The sequence below is a fragment of the Hemitrygon akajei genome, chromosome 18, assembly GCF_048418815.1.
Source record: "Hemitrygon akajei chromosome 18, sHemAka1.3, whole genome shotgun sequence".
Classification (NCBI taxonomy): Eukaryota; Metazoa; Chordata; class Chondrichthyes; order Myliobatiformes; family Dasyatidae; genus Hemitrygon; species Hemitrygon akajei.
In genome coordinates, this window is record NC_133141.1 from 26071196 (window position 1) to 26091864 (window position 20669).

The following is a 20669-nucleotide window of genomic DNA, read 5'->3' on the forward strand; positions in this document are numbered from 1 at the left end:
AATTTAATTTTGGACCTAATTTTATTCATTGGATTAAATTACTTTGTTTATTTCCCTCCGCATGGGTTCTTACTAATTTTTAGAATTCTAAACCCTTTAAACTCCAATGTGGAACTAGACAAGGCTGTCCTTTGAGCCCTCTGCTGTTTGATTTGGCATTAGAACCCTTAGCAATTGCTTTTTGAGAGTCTAAAGAGATTACTAGTATTTTAAGGAGAAGTACTATTCATAAAGTGTCACTCTATGCTGATGACTTATTGCTTTTTATATCTAATTTTACAACCTCTTTACCACTTGTGTTCCGTTTACTGACTAATTTTAGTCAGTTCTCAGGATATAAATTAAACTTACATAAGAGTGAACTGTTTCCTTTAAATAATTTAATACCAATTGATATTCCACTTCCTTTTAAAATTTTAAGAAAACAATTTACATATTTAGGAGTAACAATTACTAAGAATTATAAATATTTATTTAAGGAAAAACTTTTAACTTTAATGAATTATGTTAAAAAGCACTTTCTAATTGGTCGCCTCTCTCTTTATCACTGATTGGCCAAATTAATTCTATTAAAATGAATATCTTACCTAAATTTATATACCTTTTTCAAGCTGTGCCTGTTTTTATTCCTAAATCTTTGGATTCAATTTTCTTTCTATATATGGAAGAATAAAAAACCTCAAATAAATAAAGTTCACCTTCAAAAAACCAAACAGAATGGAGGCTTTGCCTTACCCAATTTTAGATGATATTATTGGGTAGTTAATATACGAAATATTACGTTCTGGATATATTACATTAACCATGAGAATTGCCCTATATGGTTTTCTTTGGAAGTTAACTCTGTTATGAAATTTTCCATTGTTTCTTTAGTTGGAGCCTTGCTTCCTCTATCTTTAAGTAAACTAACTGACAATGTGGTGGTCAAACATACTTTGAGGATTTGGTTACTGTTTAGAAAACATTTTGGTTTATTGAGATTCTCCCTCTCGAGTCCCATCTTTTCTAATTGTTTTTTAAACCATCTTTAATTGACCTATCTTTTAAAGAATGGTGTAGATTGGGTATTAAACGATTTCAGGATTTGTTTGATGGAGGGAATCTCTCTTCTTTTGTGTGACTTTCAATGAAATTTAACCTTTCCAATGCTTACTTTTTTTGGTATTTACAGATTAGAGATATTTTAAGATCCCAACTACATACATTTCCTACATGTCCAGATAAAAATATAATAGATACAATTTTTAATCTGAAACCGGTTCAATTATCTTACATTTACGGTCTGCTGTAGGGACTGAAAAAGGTCTCTTTAGATAAAATTAAAGGAGAGTGGGAAAAGGTTTTACAGATTTTCATATCTGAAGAGAGCTGGAAGATCATTTTAAAATTGATTAACTCTTCATCATTATGTGCTCGTCATTCTTTATTACAATTCAAAGTGGTACATAGAGTTCATATGTCTAAAGACAAGCTCTCTCGTTTCTATGCAGACATTTCCCCCTACTGTGATAGATGTACTAATAGAGTGGCCACACTAATTCATATGTTTTGGACATGTCGGGGCCTTGAAAATTTTTGGAAAGATGTATTTCAAACTTTTTCTGTACTTTTCAATGTTACTTTTAAGCCCAATCCCTTGACTGCCATGTTTGGTATTGTTGAGGATAGTATTACAAAACTGAAGCCATCTAATTTGCAGGTATTGGCCTTTATGTCTCTTATGGCCAGGAGGGCAATCTTGCTCAAGTGGAAGGAGGCTGCCTCACCCACTCATGTTCAATGGCTATCTGAAGTTATGTTGTGCCTTGATCTAGAGAAGATTCATTGTTCGATTTCTGATTCTAAACATGATTTTCTAATGTTATGGGGACCCTTTCTGAGTTATTTTCATAATCTTTGAACTGTTATTAAAGTATGGATCTGAGCCATTATTAATATAATATTATATGGTAAGGTAATTTTTTTCTCTATTTTTCACCAACCAGCTCATTTTGGTAGTGGGGGTAGATTTTATTTTCAATAAAATACAATTATTCTATTTTATTTCATTTCATAATTCAATTTTTTTTTCTACATGATTGATTTGGAATATGGGATACTGTGATCACATTACTGTGATTTAAATGTAATGTAATTCATACTACTTGTATTCCTATGAATTTTGTATTTGTATTCATGCAATTTATATAATATTAATAAAAATATTGAAGGAGAAATCTATTGAATATTGAAAGTCTTAGATAGAGTGGATGTGGAGAAGATGTTTTCTATAGTGGGTGAGTCTAAGACCAGAGGACACAGCCTCAGAATAGAGGGATATCTCATTAGAACAGAGATGAGGAGGAATTTCTTTGCTAGTGTGTGGTGAATCTGTGGAATTTATTGCCACAGACAGCTGTGGAGGCCAAGGCACTGGGTATATTAAGAGCAGAGGTTAATAGTTCCTTGATTAGCCAGGGTGCCAAAGGTTGCAGGGAGAAGGCAGGAGAATGGGATTGAAAGAGATAATAAATCAGCCATGATGGAATGGCAGAGCAGACTCAGTGGGCCGAATGACCTCATTCTGCTCCCATATCTTTTGATCTAATGATCTGACATAGAAAACAGGTAGCAGGAAAAGTCCACCTGGTAGCCTGCTCTGTCATTCAGCAACATCATAGCAGATCAACTCCTTCCTGTCTGGAGCAACACATAATCTGTGGGAGGAACTGAACAGGTCAGGCAGCATCTGTGGAGGGAACTGGACAGCCGACGTTTTGGGTCAAGACCCTCCATCTGGACTGAGAACATAGAGTGGAGATAGTCAGTATAAAGAGTTGAAGGCAAGAGATGGGGCAAGAGCTGGCAGGTGATGGGTGGATCCAGGTGAGGAGGGAGGATAATAGATGGAGGAGGGAAGAATGGAGATAGTGACAGAGGCTGGAGGTGAGAGGTGGAGGTGACAACAGGCTGCAGATGGTGGTTCTGATCGGAGAAGAAGGTGGAGCATGGAACCAAATAATGAGGTGGGGAGGGCAGATGAGAACAGAGGGGAGGGGACCCAGTGGGAGGGGTGTGTGGATTATGGACAGATGGAGTGGGTGGGGGAGGGGACCCAGTGGGAGGGGTGTGTGGGTGATGGACAGATGGAGTGGGTGGGGGAGGGGACCCAGTCGGAGGGGTGTGTGGGTGATGGACAGATGGAGTGGGTGGGGGAGGGGACCCAGTGGGGGGGGTGTGTGGGTGATGGACAGATGGAGTGAGTGGGGGAGGGGACCCAGTGGGAGGGGTGTGTGGGTGATGGACAGATGGAGTGGGTGGGGGAGGGGTCCCAGTGGGAGGGGTGTGTGGGTGATGGACAGATGGAGTGGGTGGGGGAGGGGACCCAGTGGGAGGGGTGTGTGGGTGATGGACAGATGGAGTGGGTGGGAGAGGGTCCCAGTGGGAGGGGTGTGTGGATGATGCACAGATGGAGCGGGTGGGGGAGGGGACCCAGTCGGAGGGGTGTGTGGGTGATGGACAGATGGAGTGGGTGGGGGAGGGGACCCAGTGGGGGGGGTGTGTGGGTGATGGACAGATGGAGTGAGTGGGGGAGGGGACCCAGTGGGAGGGGTGTGTGGGTGATGGACAGATGGAGTGGGTGGGGGAGGGGTCCCAGTGGGAGGGGTGTGTGGGTGATGGACAGATGGAGTGGGTGGGGGAGGGGACCCAGTGGGAGGGGTGTGTGGGTGATGGACAGATGGAGTGGGTGGGGGAGGGGTCCCAGTGGGAGGGGTGTGTGGATGATGCACAGATGGAGCGGGTGGGGGAGGGGACCCAGTGGGAGGGGTGTGTGGGTGATGGACAGATGGAGTGGGTGGGGGAGGGGACCCAGTCGGAGGGGTGTGTGGATGATGGACAGATGGAGTGGGTGGGGGAGGGGACCCAGTGGGAGGGGTGTGTGGGTGATGGACAGATGGAGTGGGTGGGGGAGGGGACCCAGTGGGAGGGGTGTGTGGGTGATGGACAGATGGAGTGGGTGGGGGAGGGGACCCAGTGGGAGGGGTGTGTGGATGATGGACAGATGGAGTGGGTGGGGGAGGGGTCCCAGTGGGAGGGGTGTGTGGGTGATGGACAGATGGAGTGGGTGGGGAAGGGACCCAGTGGGAGGGGTGTGTGGGTGACGGACAGATGGAGTGGGTGGGGGAGGGGACCCAGTGGGAGGGGTGTGTGGGTGATGGACAGATGGAGTGAGTGGGGGAGGGGACCCAGTGGGAGGGGTGTGTGGGTGATGGACAGATGGAGTGGGTGGGGGAGGGGTCCCAGTGGGAGGGGTGTGTGGGTGATGGACAGATGGAGTGGGTGGGGGAGGGGTCCCAGTGGGAGGGGTGTGTGGATGATGCACAGATGGAGCGGGTGGGGGAGGGGACCCAGTGGGAGGGGTGTGTGGTTGATGGACAGATGGAGTGAGTGGGGGAGGGGACCCAGTGGGAGGGGTGTGTGGGTGACGGACAGATGGAGTGGGTGGGGGAGGGGACCCAGTGGGAGGGGTGTGTGGGTGACAGACAGATGGAGTGGGTGGGGGAGGGGACCCAGTGGGAGGGGTGTGTGGGTGATGGACAGATGGAGTGGGTGGGGGAGGGGACCCTGTGGGAGGGGTGTGTGGGTGATGGACAGATGGGTGGGGGAGGGGACCCAGTGGGAGGGGTGTGTGGGTGATGGACAGATGGGTGGGGGAGGGGACCCAGTGGGAGGGGTGTGTGGGTGATGGACAGATGGAGTGGGTGGGAGAGGGACCCAGTGGGAGGGGTGTATGGGTGATGGACAGATGGAGTGGGTGGGGGAGGGGACCCAATGGGAGGGGTGTGTGGGTGATGGACAGATGGAGTGGGTGGGGGAGGAGACCCAGTGGGAGGGGTGTGTGGGTGATGGACAGATGGAGTGGGTGGAGGAGGGGAATGGGGGCTGGGATGGATTACTTGAAGTTGGTGAGACAGGAAACAGACTCGGTGACCACTTCACTGAGCCATGGCCATCTGGAGCTCCTGGTTTCCAGCTATTAGTTTTTCTCCCCATTCCCACACTGACCTGTCTGTCCTTGGCCTCTCCACTGCCAAGGTGAGGTTAAACACAGACTAGAGAAACAGCACCTCATTTCCCCCCAGGTGGTCTACAGCCTGATGGCAGAAACATTGAATTCTCCAACTTCAGGTAACCTGCTCCCCTTCTGTCCCTTTTCTCTCTCCTCCTGATCTACTCAGTTCCTCCTACACCCACCCCAGCCTCCATCACCCTGTTCCTTCCCACTCTCCCACTGTTCCCAACTGCCCACCGCACATGGTTTCATGTTCCAGGTCAGATACCATCATCTGCAGCCCTTTTTAACCCCACCTCTCACCTCCCAGCCTCTGTTGTTACTCCCACTCTCCCCTCTTCCAACTCCCCATCATCCTCCTCACCTGGATCCACCCTTAAACTGCCACCCCTTGCCTTCACCTCTTTATTCTGGCTATCTCCCCTCTACTCTTTCATTCCAGATGAAGGGTCTCAACCCAAAATATTGACTCCATCAACTCCATTCCTCTCCACAGATGCTGCCTGACCTGCTGAGATCTTCTCACAGATGATATGCTGCTCCAGACTCCATTATCTACAGTCTCTTCTGTCTCCACCTTTCAATCTTAGCTTTGAATGAATGAATGGGATGAGCAGCTCTCTGAAGTGGAGAAATCCAAAGCTTCTTAACCCTCTGCGTAAATGAATCTTCTCACTAGATGACCCTCTCTGCTAACTTCATGCCTTTTTACTTCTGGGTCGGAGTCAAGGGAAGCTGTATCTCAACACCAGCCTTTCCACCTATCTCTGGATACGAGAGTTCTCAATGAGGTGAATTCATTTTCCACAACTCACACTTCCTTTGTCAGTAGTCTCTCTCCCTGACTCGGAACCTTCCTTGACTGCCATTAACCCTTCAGTTAAATTATTTGGAGAGCCCACCAAGTGGACACCAGAAGCTACTGCACTTCATTCAGTATCCCAAAGGAAGACACATGATGGAGATGCGATACTTACTGTTACACTCTGCTAGGTAGACCCACAGATCAGCTTTCTGACACTCAACGCACATCTGTAAAATAAGAGGTTTATAGATTCAGTAAGCTCCACTAGAGGCTTAAACATGCCCGCTATCTGTGACGGATATACACTTTCTGGGCGGGGGGCCTTTTTGTTTTGCCAAGCTTAGCTTTCTAAACACAACAGTTGCCACTTATAAGGATCAAACAGTTGCATATTAAACTTCCAACTAATATTGGAGGAACTCAGCAGGCCAGACATCATCTATAGAAAAAGTACAGTTGATGTTTCAGTCCGAATCCCTTCGGCAGGACTGGAGAAAAAAAGCTGAGGAGTAGATTTAAAGAGAAACACAAGATGATAGGTGAAACCAGGAGGGGGAGGGATGAAGTAAAGAGCTGAGAAGTTGATTGGTGAAAGAGACAGAAGGCCATGGAAGAAAGAAAAGGGGGAGGAGCACCAGAGGGAGGCGATGGGCAGGCAAGGAGATGAGGTGAGAAAGGGAATGGGAAATGGTGAAGGAGAGTGGGGGGGGGGGGGCGGGGGTCCTTACTAGAATTTTGAGAAATCAGTGTTCATGCCATCAGGTTGGAGGCTACCCAAATAGAATATAAGGTGTTGCTCCTCTACCCTGAGTGTGGCCTCATCGCAGCAGTGGAGGAGGCCATGGACTGACATGTCGGAATGGGAATGGGAAGTGGAATTAAAATGGGTGGCCACTGGGAGATCCCGCTTTTTCTGGCTGACAGAGCGTAGATGCTCGGCGAAGTGGTCTCCCAATCTACGTTGGGGCTCACTGATATACATGAGGCCACGCCTGCAGTACTGGACACAGTAGATGACCCCAACAAACTCACAGGTGAAGAGCCACCTCAGGACTGTTTAGGGCCCTGAATGGTAGTGAGGGAGGAGGTGTAGGGACAGGTGGAGCACTTGTTCCACTTGCAAGGGTAAGTGCCAGGAGGGAGATCAGTGGGGAGGACGAATGGACAAGGGAGTCACATAGGGAGAGATCCCTGCGGAGAGGGGGAAAGACATGCTTGGTGGTGGGATCCTGTTGGAGATGACAGAAATTTCAGAGAATTATGGACGTGGAAGCTGGTGGGGTGGTAAGTGAGAACAAGAGGAACCCTATCCCTGGTAGGGTGGTGGGAGGATGGGGTAAGAGCAGATGTTCGTGAAATGGAAGAGATGCAGTTGAGAGCAGCATTGATGGTGGAGGAGGGGAAGCCCCTTTCTTTGAAAAAGGAGGACATCTCCTTCGTTCTGGAAATGTAAAGCCTCAGCCTGAGAGCAGATGCGGCAGAGATGGAGGAATTGAGAGATGGAATGGCGTTTCTACAAGTAGTAGGGTGGGACAAGGTATAGCCCAGGTGGCTGTGAGAGTCTGTGGGTTTATAATAGACATCAATGGTTAAACTGTCTCTGGAGATAGAGACAGTGAGATCAGGGAAGGGGATAGAGGTGTGGGAAATGGACCAGGTGGATTTGAGGGCAGGATGGAAGTTGGCGGCAAAGTTGATGAAGTTGACGAGTTCAGCACGGGTGCAGGAAGCAGCACCAATGCAGTCGTCGATGTGGCGCAGGAAAAGTGCGGGCTGGTCACCAGTGTAGGCTTGGAACATAGACTCTTCCACGTAGCCAACAAACAGGCAGGTATAGCTGGGACCCATGCAAGTGCCCATGGCTACCCCTTTTGTTTGAAGCAAGTGGGAGCCTGTAGGGGTCATATACTGCCTTCAGTGCTCCCGGTGTGGCCTCCTGTTCAGTGAGACCCGACGTAGATTGGAAGACCACTTCACCTGGTTTTTTCTGCCAGAAAAAGCAGGATCTCCCAGTGGCCACCCATTTTAATTCCACTTCCCATTCCCATTCCGAAATGTCTATCCATGGCCTCCTCCACTGTTGTGATGACGCCACACTTAGATTGGAGGAACAACACCTTATATTCTGTCTAGGTAGCCTCCAATCTGATGCCATGAACATCAATATCTCAAACTTCCAGTAATGCCCCCCCACCCCCACTTCACCATTTCCCATCCTCTTTTCCCTCTTTCACCTTACCTCCTTGTCAGCCCATCGACTCCTTCTGGTGCCCCCTCCCCTCTTTTCTTTCTTCCATGGCCTTCTGTCTCTTTCACCAATCAACTTCCCAGCTCTTTACTTCATTCTTCCCCCTCCAGGTTTCACCTATCACCTTGTGTGTCTCTCTCTCTTCCCTCCACCCACCTTTGAAATCTACTCCTCAGCTTTTTTTCTCCAGTCCTGTCTCCATCTGGTCTGCAAGTGTCCTTGAACTGAGCAACTTAACCAACATTCACTAGCTTTTGAAGGGAGCCAAACTAAATACAGAGGCATGCAAAAGTTGGGGCACCCCGGTAAAAATTTCTGTTACTGTGAATAGTTAAGCGAGTAGAAGATGAACTGATCTCCAAAAGTCATAAAGTTAAAGATGAAACATTCTTTTCAACATTTTAAGCAAGATTAGTGCATTATTTTTATTTTGTTCAATTTTAGAGTGAAAAAAAGGAAAGGAGCACCATGCAAAAGTTTGGGCACCCCAAGAGATCTGAGCTCTCAGATAACTTTTACCAAGGTCTCAGACCTTAATTAGCTTGTTCGGGCTGTGGCTTGTTCACAGTCATCATTAGGAAAGGCCAGGTGATGCAAATTTCAAAGCTTTATAAACACCCTGACTCCTCAAACCTTGTCCCAACAATCAGCAGCCATGGGCTCCTCTAAGCAGCTGCCTAGCACTCTGAAAATTAAAATAAATGATGCCCACAAAGCAGGAGAAGGTTATAAGAAGATAGCAAAGCATTTTCAGGTAGTCGCTTCCTCAGTTCGTAATGTAATTGAGAAATGGCAGGTAACAGGAACGGTGGAGGTCAAGTTGAGGTCTGGAAGACCAAGCAAAAATTTCTGAGAGAACTGCTCGTAGGATTGCTGGAATGGCAAATCAAAACCCCTTTTGACTGTAAAAGACCTTCAGGAAGATTTAGCAGATTCTGAAGTGGTGGTACACTGTTCTACTGTGCAGCAACGCCTGCACAAATATGACCTTCATGGAAGAGTCATCAGAAGAAAACCTTTCCTGCATCTTCACCACAAAGTTCAGCAGCAGCAGTTTGCAAAGGAACATCTAAACAAGCCTGATGCATTTTGGAAACAAGTCCTGTGGACTGATGAAGTTAAAATAGAACTTTTTGGCTGCAACGAGCAAAGGTATGTTTGGAGTAAAAAGGGTGCAGAATTTCATGAAAAGAACACCTCTCCAACTGTTAAGCACAGGGGCGGATCGATCATGCTTTGGGCTTGTGTTGCAGCCAGTGGCATGGGGAACATTTCACTAGTAGAGGGAAGAATGAATTCAATTAAATACCTGTAAATTCTGGAAGCAGACATCACACTGTCTATAAGAAAGCTGAAGATGAAAAGAGGATGGCTTCTACAACAGGATAATGATCCTAAACACACCTCAAAATCCACAATGGACTACCTCAAGAGGCGCAAGCTGAAGGTTTTGCCATGGCCCTCACAGTCCCCCGACCTAAATATCGTCAAAAATCTGTGGATAGACCTCAAAAGAGCAGTGCATGCAAGACAGCCCAAGAATCTCACAGAACTAGAAGCCTTTTGCAAGGAAGAATGGGTGAAAATCCCCCAAAGAAGAATTGAAAGACTCTTAGCTGGCTACAGGAAGTGTTTACAAGCTGTGATGCTTGCCAAAGGGGGTGTTACTAAATACTGATCATGCAGGGTGCCCAAACTTTTGCTTTGGGCCCTTTTCATTTTTTGTTATTTTGAAACTGTAAAAGATGGAAATAAAAAAAGTAATCTTGCTTAAAATATTAAAGAAATGTGTCATCTTTAACTTTATGCCTTTTGGAAATCAGGTCATCTTTTACTTGCTTAGTTATTCACAGTAACAGAAATTTTTACCGGGGTGCCCCAACTTTTGTATGCCTCTATTTAGTTTGGCTCCCTTCAAAAGCTAGAGAATGTTGGTTAAGTTGCTCAGTTCAAGGACACTGTCTCCATCTGGTCTGCAAATCACTTATCGTATCAATAACTTACTTATTAATAGTTGGAATGTTTATGTAGTCAGGGAAGTTAGCTTCACAGCATTAATTGTGAGCAGCTGGGATCTGCATCTCCAAGAAGCTTTTAGACTGTTTGTGTAAAAAATGTTATCTCAGGAAATAGCATATGTGTGTGAAGTCACTTAAGAGGCAAAGGAATTGTATAAATGAAGAGCAATTTAGGCTTATTAGGAATGGGATAAAGAACATCAAGAAGCATGAAAGAAACACGATGTGGATAACTTCACTCACCTCAGCTCTGAACTGATTCCACAACCTACAGATTCACTTTCAAGGGCTCTACAACTCATTTTCTCAGTAATATTTTTTAATTTGCACCATTTGTCTTCTTTTGCACGTTGGTTGTTTGTCAGTTTTTGTTATTTATAGTTTTTCATAAGTTCTATTCTGTTTATTTTATTTTCCTGTAATTTGCTTGCAAGAAAATGAATCTCAAGATAATATTGGCACATGTGTACTTTGTTAATTACTTTACTTTGACCTTGACTTCAATGTAAAGCTAACTTTTCATTTCTGGAGCAGCAGCTCTGACCATTAGGTTTCTTTGAGAAAAGTCATTGGCATCTTCAGAAGAAGGCTGATGAGGCCAGGCAGGTATAGAAGGATATGCTGATAGGGTAAATAGAGGCATGGTGGTACAGGCTTATGTGGAGCATCAGATACCATTTTTTTTGTTGATGATCCTTTAGGGTAATTGAGGAAAACAGGATTCTGCCATTTCCTGTCTTCTTTGCTCATACATTTGACCCCCCAAAGTGCAATACCTCACACTTAACCAGATCGAATTGTATTTGCCATTTCTTTGCCCATATTTCCAATTGATCTATTTCCTGCTGAATCCTTTGATAACATTCCTCACTATCCACAGCTCTGCCACTTCTCATGTCATCAGCCAACGTGAGCTACATCTGTACATGTCTGATCTGTTTTCAATCTATAAATATTCTGAAGCCACTTTTGTGACAATTTCAGCATCCTTGATCTCATTTTTGACAAAATTGACAAATTTTCACCTTCACCAGCCTCCCCAGGAGGGAACAAAAGTTCCTGTCAACTCCATAACAAATGGTAAATTCAGCATTATTGGAATTGAGAAGATAGAATAAATGTTATAGCTGGGAAAAATGTCAAGTATGATACAGGGAATAATAAGGGCAGGAGGCAGGTTCCAAAGGAAAATAAAACCTCAGATACCATTTTAATTTTTTTGTTGTTGATGAATCCTTCAGGGTAGTTGAGGAAATAGGATGTGAGATTTACATATGAAGCTATTAAGGCATAAGGATTTGAAACCTCCAGCTAAAATTAGTGCGCTGTATTTTGAATTAACCGCAAAAGCAGATGATACAAAAGCCTGAAACCACGTATCACCAGGTTCAAGGACAGTCTCTCTCCTGCAGTTATAACAATCTTGAACTGACCTCTTGTACAATAAACTCTTCATCTCTCTGTCTACTCGTCACGGCCTGTGCATTTTCTCTGTAACTGTTACACTATGTTCTGTATTCTGTTATTCCATTTTCTTTGGTACTACCTTGATGTACTGATTTGTGGAATGATCTGTCTGGATGGCACACAAACAAAGATTTTCACCATACCTTGGTACCTGCAGTGATACCAAACCAATCACCAATATTCAAACAACGTGTATGCCTGATGTAACAGCCTAACCAACTGCTTTCCACTACAGGAAGGAGGAAGTTTTGTACCAGCAGATAGTAAACCTTTACCATCTGCATTCATTCTCAAATGTCACCCAAACAGCCCAAGGATGAGTGTATGGCATAATTAACATAGAGCCACACTGTAAAATGTTCTCTACAGGGAATACACAAGCAAATAAATTGTCAAAGTTAGGCACCCAAGCAGGGGAACCATGGAAACCAATAAGTGAACAGGTAGATGCGGGCACTGTCAATCAGAATAAGACTGCGGATCTGATACAGGCCCAAACCATGGATAAGGAGCCAAAACAAATCCAAGATGGAATCTATGCCGTCTCATATGATAAATGGAAATCTAATATACAATTTGAGGATAGACTTTACACAGAGGGTAGTGAGTACCTTGAATGAGCTGCCAAAGGAAGTGGTCAAGGAAGGTACAATTGTAACATCTAAGAATCATTGTTATAGGTACATGGAAGGGAGAAGCTTGGAGGGATTTGGGCCAAATATGAGCAATTGGGACTGGCAAGGAGGATGCTGTGCTCAGCATGGACCAGTTGGGCTGAAGGGCCTGTTTCTATGCTGTACTACTCTATGACTTATTCTTAAAGATGGACAGTATGTCAGACACATCCCTCTCTACCATTGATAGTATCTACAGGAGGGGCTGCATCAAGAAGGCAACATCTATTATCAAAGATCCCCAACATCCAGGTCATGTCATCTTCTTACAATTACCTTGGGCAGGAGATACAGAAGCCTTAAGTCTTGTACCACCAGGTTCAAGAACAGCTACTTCCTGTCAGCCATTCGACACAACCCCAATAACAACAGTTTAGCAACCGTTTTGCTGAACACCTATGCTCTGTCTGCCAGAGAAAGCAGGATCTCCCAGTGGCCACACATTTTAATTCCACGTCCCATTCCCATTCCGATATGTCTATCCATGGCCTCCTCTATTGTCAAAATGAAGCCACACTCAGGTTGGAGGAACAACACCTTATATACCGGCTGGGTAGCCTCCAACCTGATGGCATGAACATTGACTTCTCTAACTTCTGTTAATGCCCCTCCTCCCCTTCTTACCCCATCCCTGATATATTTAGTTTTTTTCCCCCTCCTTTTTTTTTCTCTTTCTGCCCATCACTCTGCCTGTTCTCCATCTCCCTCTGGTGCTCCCCTCCCCCTTTCTTTCTCCCGAGGCCTCCCGTCCCATGATCCTTTCCCTTCTCCAGTTCTGTATCCCTTTTGCCAATCAACTTCCCAGTTCTTAGCTTCATCCCACCCCCTCCTACTTTCAAATCTCTAACTATCATTCCTTTCAGTTAGTCCTGACGAAGGGTCTCGGCCCGAAACGTCGACAGTGCTTCTCCTTATAGATGCTGCCTGGCCTGTTGTGTTCCACCAGCATTTTGTGTGTGGTGTTGGCAACACTATGATCACTTTGATCACTATGAACTAAAAATGTGTACTTTTGTTTTAACTGTGTTTTCTTATAAAAATTGTGTAGAATATATGTTTACTTTATGTTTCACTTGTGAATGCTGCTCATCTGATGCTGTGTGCCTGTGATGCTGCTGCAAGGAAGCTTTTCATTGCACCCGTGTGCATTTGACAATAAACCCCACTTCGACTTTGACCTACGCAAGAACACAATCAAATAATATTCCAATGCCACAATGTTTGGGACACCAAGAGGTTGAGATAATTACTCTCCAAATAAAAAGCTTGTGTTGGTGGTTGCTAGTAAGATGGATAATTATTGAATGTGTGTAAAAAAATAACCAAACCAGTAAAAAAAACCCTGGACAAACTTACAGATTGATTACACTGATCTTCTGCCATCGTGCAGAGGGGAATACAAGTATATCTTGTTAATCATTGATACATTGAAGCTATTTTCATCAGGACTGACACCACTAAAAACCACACTTATGATCGGTATTTACTAGATGGAGACCCTCACACAGTACTACAATATTCTCAGTTACAAACATCCTGTTCTGACACCTACTGACAGAGGCATCTACTTCACTGCCCCAGCCATGCAGAACGCAACGTCCTTGTTGGGAATTAACCAGAAATACTACATGGCATATTATCCACAGTCAAGTAGCACAGTTGAACCTAGCATTAGATGCCAGATTTGCAGGCAACAGCTGCATTCTTGAATAACTGGAATAGGCAGTAACAAGGTAAATTGCTTCAACAGAGTACAGGCACTGCCACAATAACAACCCCATATTTTGTTTCTTCTTCCTAGATTTTGTTCATATAATTGGAGAGATTAATACATATAGAACATAGCACACTACAGGCCCTTCAGCCCATAATGTTGCTTCGACCCTTTAACCTACTCTAAGATCAATCTTATCCTTCCCTCCCACATAGGCCCCCATTTATTTTGGTAATAAAGGCATAGATTATTTTCTAAATGAGGAGCAAATTCAGAAACTGGAGCCGCAAAGGGGCTTGGGAGTCCTCGTGCAGGATTCCCTAAAGATTAACTTGAGCTGGTGGTAACAAAGGCAAATGCAATTTTAGCATTCATTTCAAGAGGGTGAGAATATAAGAGCAAGGATGTAATGCTGAGGCTTTACAAGGCAGACAACATTTGGAGTATTTAAGCAGTTTTGAGCCCTGTATCTAATGAAGAATATGCTGCCTCCGGAAGGGTCATGAGCATGAAAGGGTTAACACATGAGGCGATCTCTTTGCAATTCATTGGAACCTGCTTCACGATGAGCAAGACTGCTGAATTTAGAAATATCAGCAATCTTTCTAATTGTGCCATGTCCAAATCATTTACATAAGTAATGAAAGGTCCCAAAACTGTCCACTGGGGAACCCCACTAGTCACAGGCCTCCATTCAGAAAATTAACCTTCAACCATCACCCTCTGCTTCCTATTATTATTGAGACAATTTTGAAACCAACTCGCCAGCTCCTCCCGCCTGGAATACACTGCCTGGGTTGGTGATAGAGGCAGATACATCAGGGTTTTTTAAGAGATGTTTAGATGGGAACATGAATGTGAGGAAAATGGAAGGATATGGACATTGTGTAGGCAGAAGGGATTAGTTTAGTCGGCCATTTGATTACTAATTTAATTGGTTTGGCACAACATTGTGGGCTAAAGGGCCTGTCCTGTGGTCTATGTTCTATGTTCCAACCTTCCAGGTCAGCCATGCGGGACCTTGTCCAATGCCTTACTAAAGTCCATATAGACAACATCCACTGCCCTACCTTCATATATTCCCTTGATTACCTCTTTGAAAAACTCCAAAAGATTTGTCAGACATAACCTCCCATACATAAAACCATGCTGTCTATTCCTGATCAAGCCTTGACTATCCTACTGATGGTAGATCTTGTCCCTCAGAATTCCCACCAGTAACTTGTAACTGCAATTGGAGTCAGGCTCACCAGCCTGTAGCTCTCTGGCCTGTCGTTGCTACCCATCTGGAACAAAGGAACAACATTAGCCACCCTCCAGTCTCTGGATCTTCATGGCAAATATCTCTACAAGGGTATACATGATGAATGAATAAGCTCTTTGTGGGTTCAAGGCAAACTTGTACTAGAAACATAGAAAAACTACAGCACAATAAAGGCCCTTCGGCCCACAATGCTGTGCTAAACATGTCCTTACCTTAGAAATTACCCAGGGTTACCCATAGCCCTCTATTTTACTAAGCTCCATGTACCTGTCCAGGAGTCTCTTAAAAGACCCTATCATTTCCCCCTCCACCACCATCACTAGCAGCCCATTCCACACACTCACCACTCTCTGCATAAAAATCTTAACCCTGACACCTCCTCTGTACCTACTCCCCAGCACCTTAAAACTATACTCTCTCATGCTAGCCATTCCAGCCCTGGGCAAAAGCCTCTGACTATCCACATGATCAATGCCTCTCAACATCTTATACACCTCTATCAGGTCACCTCTCACCCTCTGTCTCTCCAGGGAGAAAAGGCCAAGTTCACCCAACCTATTCTCATAAGGTTTGCTCCCCAATCCAGACAACATCCTTGCAAATCTCCTCTGCACCCTTTCTACGGTTTCCACATCCTTCCTGTAGTGAGGCGACCAGAACTGAGCACAGTACTCCACGTGGGGTCTGACCAGGGTCCTGTATAGCTGTAACATTACCTCTACGGAAACTAGGATCCTCAAACTGACTTCACTAAGGTTATGTATAACGGAAAGGGAGAATAAGTTATCACTGCCTTCTTAATAAATTACCAGCATGGGGTGCAGGTACGCCGTATTCTATATACTACCTTTTCTATTAACCCTTGAATAACAGCCAGCATAGATAAAATCAAATTTGTTGATATACACAATTGAGAAGATATTACTGTGGAGATTAGAGAGGAAATACTCAAGCAAATATATTGCTGATATTAAGCACCTGCCTGAGGATTTGCAATGGATGAAGGCAAGGTGTTTACCAGGGTCACTCGAAAATATTGAACAATTGGGCCAGATACCAGAGAAAATTCAGTTCTGGGGCACAAATGTACAAATTAACCCAAGGGTAAGGAATGCCTCTCATGGTTATAACTGTAATGATTATCATTTTGAAGGAGGATGAGAGGTGACTTGATAGAAGTGTGCAAGTTAATAAGCGGCATCAATCAAGCAGAGATCCTAATGGAAAGTATAGGGGGATGTCAGAGGTAAGATTTTTACACAGAGAGTGGTGCGTAGAATGTGGAGCATGGAACATAGGACACTACAGCACAATACAGGCCCTTCAGTCCATGATGTTGTGCCGACCTTTTAACCTACTTTAAGGTCAATGTAACCCTTCCCCCCCTATACTGCCCTCCATTTTTTTTAATCATCCATATGCCCACTGAAATTTGTACCTCTCTAGGTGTGGTGCTGCCAATTACCTGAACAAATAGTCTTGCTCCGGCTGTGTCAATGAATATGATGCTACTGCAGTCAATTATAACTGACTGAATCCTCTCCTGTCGATCACCTGCCAGACAAAAGAGCAACGTCTACATTAGCTCCACAAAGACAAGCTGCTGGGCGTTACAACAGCCTTAATGTCCTCAAGGCTCTTTGACCTGCTTTTTTCTCAACATATACTGCCTGTAATGCTGAAGATTTCCAAATATTTAAAAAAATTAATAACAGTATATGAGAACAGGAAAACATATGATCTCTACTGGGAAATTTGAATCAATCAACTGCAAAATGGGTAAAAATCCAAGTGGTTTACAAGCCAAAGTTAGGATACGCTCCAAGCAGCTCAGAAGATAATGCTTTTGTTGGATTTGTAACTGACCCAGAAGCTGCAGGAAAAATAAGGTTTGGGATGATTTGTGAGTTTGAAATAAGGAGGTGTAGTTTCAAAAGGTTAACAAAATGATTGAATAATTAAAATAAATAGATTGGGGGTTGCTATAAGTCAGGAGAAGGTAGAATTCAATAAATTCTCAAAATCAATAAACTCAGAACTGAGATACACTGTACTTGTAAAGCGAGTAAGGTTATGGTTGAGAGGGAAAATAGTCAGTACAAGTCCAGCATGGAAACCAAAATAATCTGAGTTTGGGCTAAATAGAAGGGCTGATTGAAATATTTTAGCAAAAAACACATTGCAGGAGGAACTCAGCAGGTCGAGCAGCATTTGAAGTGGTGGTGGGGGAGAAATTTTTGATGTTTTAGATCGAGATCCTGCATCAGAGTTTGCATTTTGTTCCAGTTTCCAGCAGCTGCAGTTTCTTGTGTCTCTGGAAATATTTCAGACCAGATGCCAGAGAACATGTGGAATGCGTTTGGCAGCTGATGTTAAATAAATAAAATACAGCAGATAATCAGCAGGCCAGAGTGGAAACAGCATTAATGGTTCACGGCAAAAACGCTTTTGTTTCTCTTTCCACAGAGGGGTCATTGGCCTGAAATGTTAACCCCCTTTCTTTCTCCTCAGGTACTGCCTGATTTGCTGAGTATCCCCGGCATGATTTGTTTTTGTTTCAGGTTTCCAGCATCTGCAGTTTTGATTTTCAATCAATGAAAGATTCCTTCTGATTCCTTTCATCCCCAGGGATGAAAGAAAGGCTAAGTGACAAAGGCATAACTGTGCCTGAAATTGAATATGCGGCTAAAGTAGTAACTTTTTGTGGGGGGAGCACTTCTCCGAAATATTTAAAAGACAACAGATAGACAAGCAATAGCACCACCCAAAGATGTCCCAAGAATGATCAAAAACTTGACAAAACTTGAGCTGGGTCTGAGGCAGACATGCTCAGCACAATAATGTTAGCTTCCTCTATCATTTAATTACCTGCAGGTGATGTGTCTTTGTCTGATGAGCAGGCCGTTCGTGCCAGACCATTCTCCTAGAGGTAAAAGCACCACATTTTATCCTGTAGGACACTAACAGTTTCTGCGCTTGTACATGTTTGATTTCATACAGTAACCAGAGGGACCAAATAATTATTCTTATTAATCCCAGATTCCCAACATATAATCAGAATCAGATTTAATATCACCGGCATACGTCGTGAAGTTTGTTGTTTTGCGGCAGCACTGCAGTGCAGGATATAAAAACTATAAATTACAATAACAATATACAATATTATATAAATATTGAAAGTAGAGCCAGAAGAGAGTGAAAACAGTGAGGTGGTGCTCATGGGTTCATTGTCCATTCAGAAATGTTATGGCAGAGGGGAAGAAGCTGTTCCTGAAACGTTGAGTGTGTGTCCTCAGGCTCCTGCATCTCCTGCCTGATGGCAGCAATGAGAAGAGGGAATGTCCTTGGGCGATGGGGGTCCTAATGAAGGATGCCACCTCTTAAGACATCACCTTTTGAAGGTGTCCTGGATGCTGGGGAGGCTAGTTCCCTTGATGGAGCTGGCTGATTATTGTTTGACTATTGGTTAGGGGGTTTAAATCCTACTTCCATTAACCCCTGAAGGTCAGATTTTGGAAAGGGAGTCTCATTGTACCTCACCTGGGAGAGTTTGTCGGCTCAGAATAGCAGGATCGCAGGAGTGGCTAGGGGTCGCTCACCCACTCCGCATTTCTGACTGAACCTGATTGTGAGTGCTTCCCCTTGTCTTCACTTAGGATCGGGAAATTCTCAGAACCTCCCTCCTCCCATTGGCTGTTTAAATGCCCATCACCATTCACAACTAAAGGTGGCAGGACTACAGAGCTAGGGTTGGATCTGTTGGCCTGGAGATCGCTTAGCTCTCTGAATTGCATGCTGGTTCTGCAGTTCATCTGATCACATGCCGCAGGATTGTGTGATGAGACGGTGTGGAGGGAGCTTCACTTTGTGTCTGACCCCAGGTGTATGTGCTGGGAGGGTGTGGAGGGAGCTTCACTCTTCACTCTGTGCTGCAACTGACACTGGGAGTCTTTGATGAGGAGAGTATGTGAGCTGGTGATACGTTCTGTTCTCGGCAGTGTTTGCTGACACCTTCCTACACAAAGTACAATGAATTCATTTGATTCTTTAACTGTCTTCTATTGAATCAGATAGTTTGCTCTGAGTTTGCACAACTGAGCAGTTGCAAACCACTGAGTGAATTTGTGTTGGGACCAGTCTGAGGATGGTGTGTGTGTGTGTGTGTGTGTGTGTGTGTGTGTGTGTGTGTGTGTGTGTGTGTGTGTGTGTGTGTGTGTGTGTGTGTGTGTGTGTGTGTGTGTGTGTGTGTGTGTGTGTGTGTGTGTGTGTGTGTGTGTAATAACCTGCAATTGAAGTAATCTGCAATGTCACTCACATGCACGCGCACACACACACACAAGCAAACACAAGTACGCACGCACACACATCTGCAAAACATTCACAATGCAGTTACATTCATGCATAAAACACACATACACACACACACACACAACACGTATGCACAAGACTTGCACGCGCACACGAGACGCGACATATGCACTCAACAGTCACACACACACGGAGCCTAAACAGACATACAACGGTGGCGACTGTCATCTTCTTTAGTTCCTTCCTGGTCTTTGCTCTTGCTTTCATCCTCTCCTGAGTGAGTCCAATTAATCTGGTCATGGCGTCCCGGAAGAAGCTTTTGTTTCCATAGTAAATGGGGGCGTTGTAAGCCAATATCTTCAGACCGGGAATTTCGTGGCACTGGAATAGAATAAGAGCAGCTGCATGGAAGGGAATTCACAGAATCGTCAACAGGAGAGTTAAATGGAACCAAACTCGGGGAGGGTGGTGAGCAGGACAAGTGGGAACCTGGGAAATAATGAACACTTTATATGTCTTTATTTTCTTATTTCTGAAAATGAGCTGTTTTCCTGCCCATGGAGTCACACAGCGTAGAAACAGGCCCTTCAGCCTACTGAGTCCGTTCTAACCATCAACCACCCATTTACACTGATCCATTTTATTCTCCCTACATTCTCATCAGTTGCCCCAAGCTCCTACCCCTCACCCACGCACACCTGGAGCAAGTTACAGTGGCCAATCAACCCACCGACCCACATGTCTTCTGGAGATCGAAGGAGACCCACAAGGCCACGGGAGAACGTACAAACTCCACACAGAGAGCACCAGAGCTTGAGATCTGGATCTGTGAGGCAGCAGCTCTACGTGCTGTGCCACCTGTAAATTTTGTATTTCAGATTCCTAGACTTTTTGTCTATTAAATTGACCATAACCCTGAGGCAAAATAGCTACCTGCTGTTAGTTGATCTCAGCTGACCAGGTAAAGATACTATAACTATTCTTTGGTACTTTAGGTTGGAGTTGAAGGCTGAGGAAGGGCCGGAAAGTGGCAGATGAGATTTCACGCAGACAAGTGTAAAGTGCTGCACTTCATGAGGTCTCACACAGTGAGCAGTGGGGCACTGAGGAGTGTGGTA

The 20669-nt window shown here is 44.6% G+C and overlaps 1 protein-coding gene across 3 annotated transcripts in view; it reads right to left on the bottom strand.

The window, feature by feature from the left end:
* Positions 1-20669, bottom strand: part of slc26a10 (solute carrier family 26 member 10) — a 100123-nt gene that overhangs the window by 30583 nt on the left and 48871 nt on the right. For all 3 annotated transcript variants that reach the window (XM_073071150.1, XM_073071149.1, XM_073071148.1), the window contains exons 13-16: positions 19762-19932; positions 18112-18166; positions 16709-16797; positions 6031-6085 (exon numbers count right to left, since the gene is read on the bottom strand). In XM_073071150.1, the coding sequence (XP_072927251.1) occupies positions 6031-6085; positions 16709-16797; positions 18112-18166; positions 19762-19932 (370 nt within the window). The remainder of the gene's footprint in view (positions 1-6030; positions 6086-16708; positions 16798-18111; positions 18167-19761; positions 19933-20669) is intronic.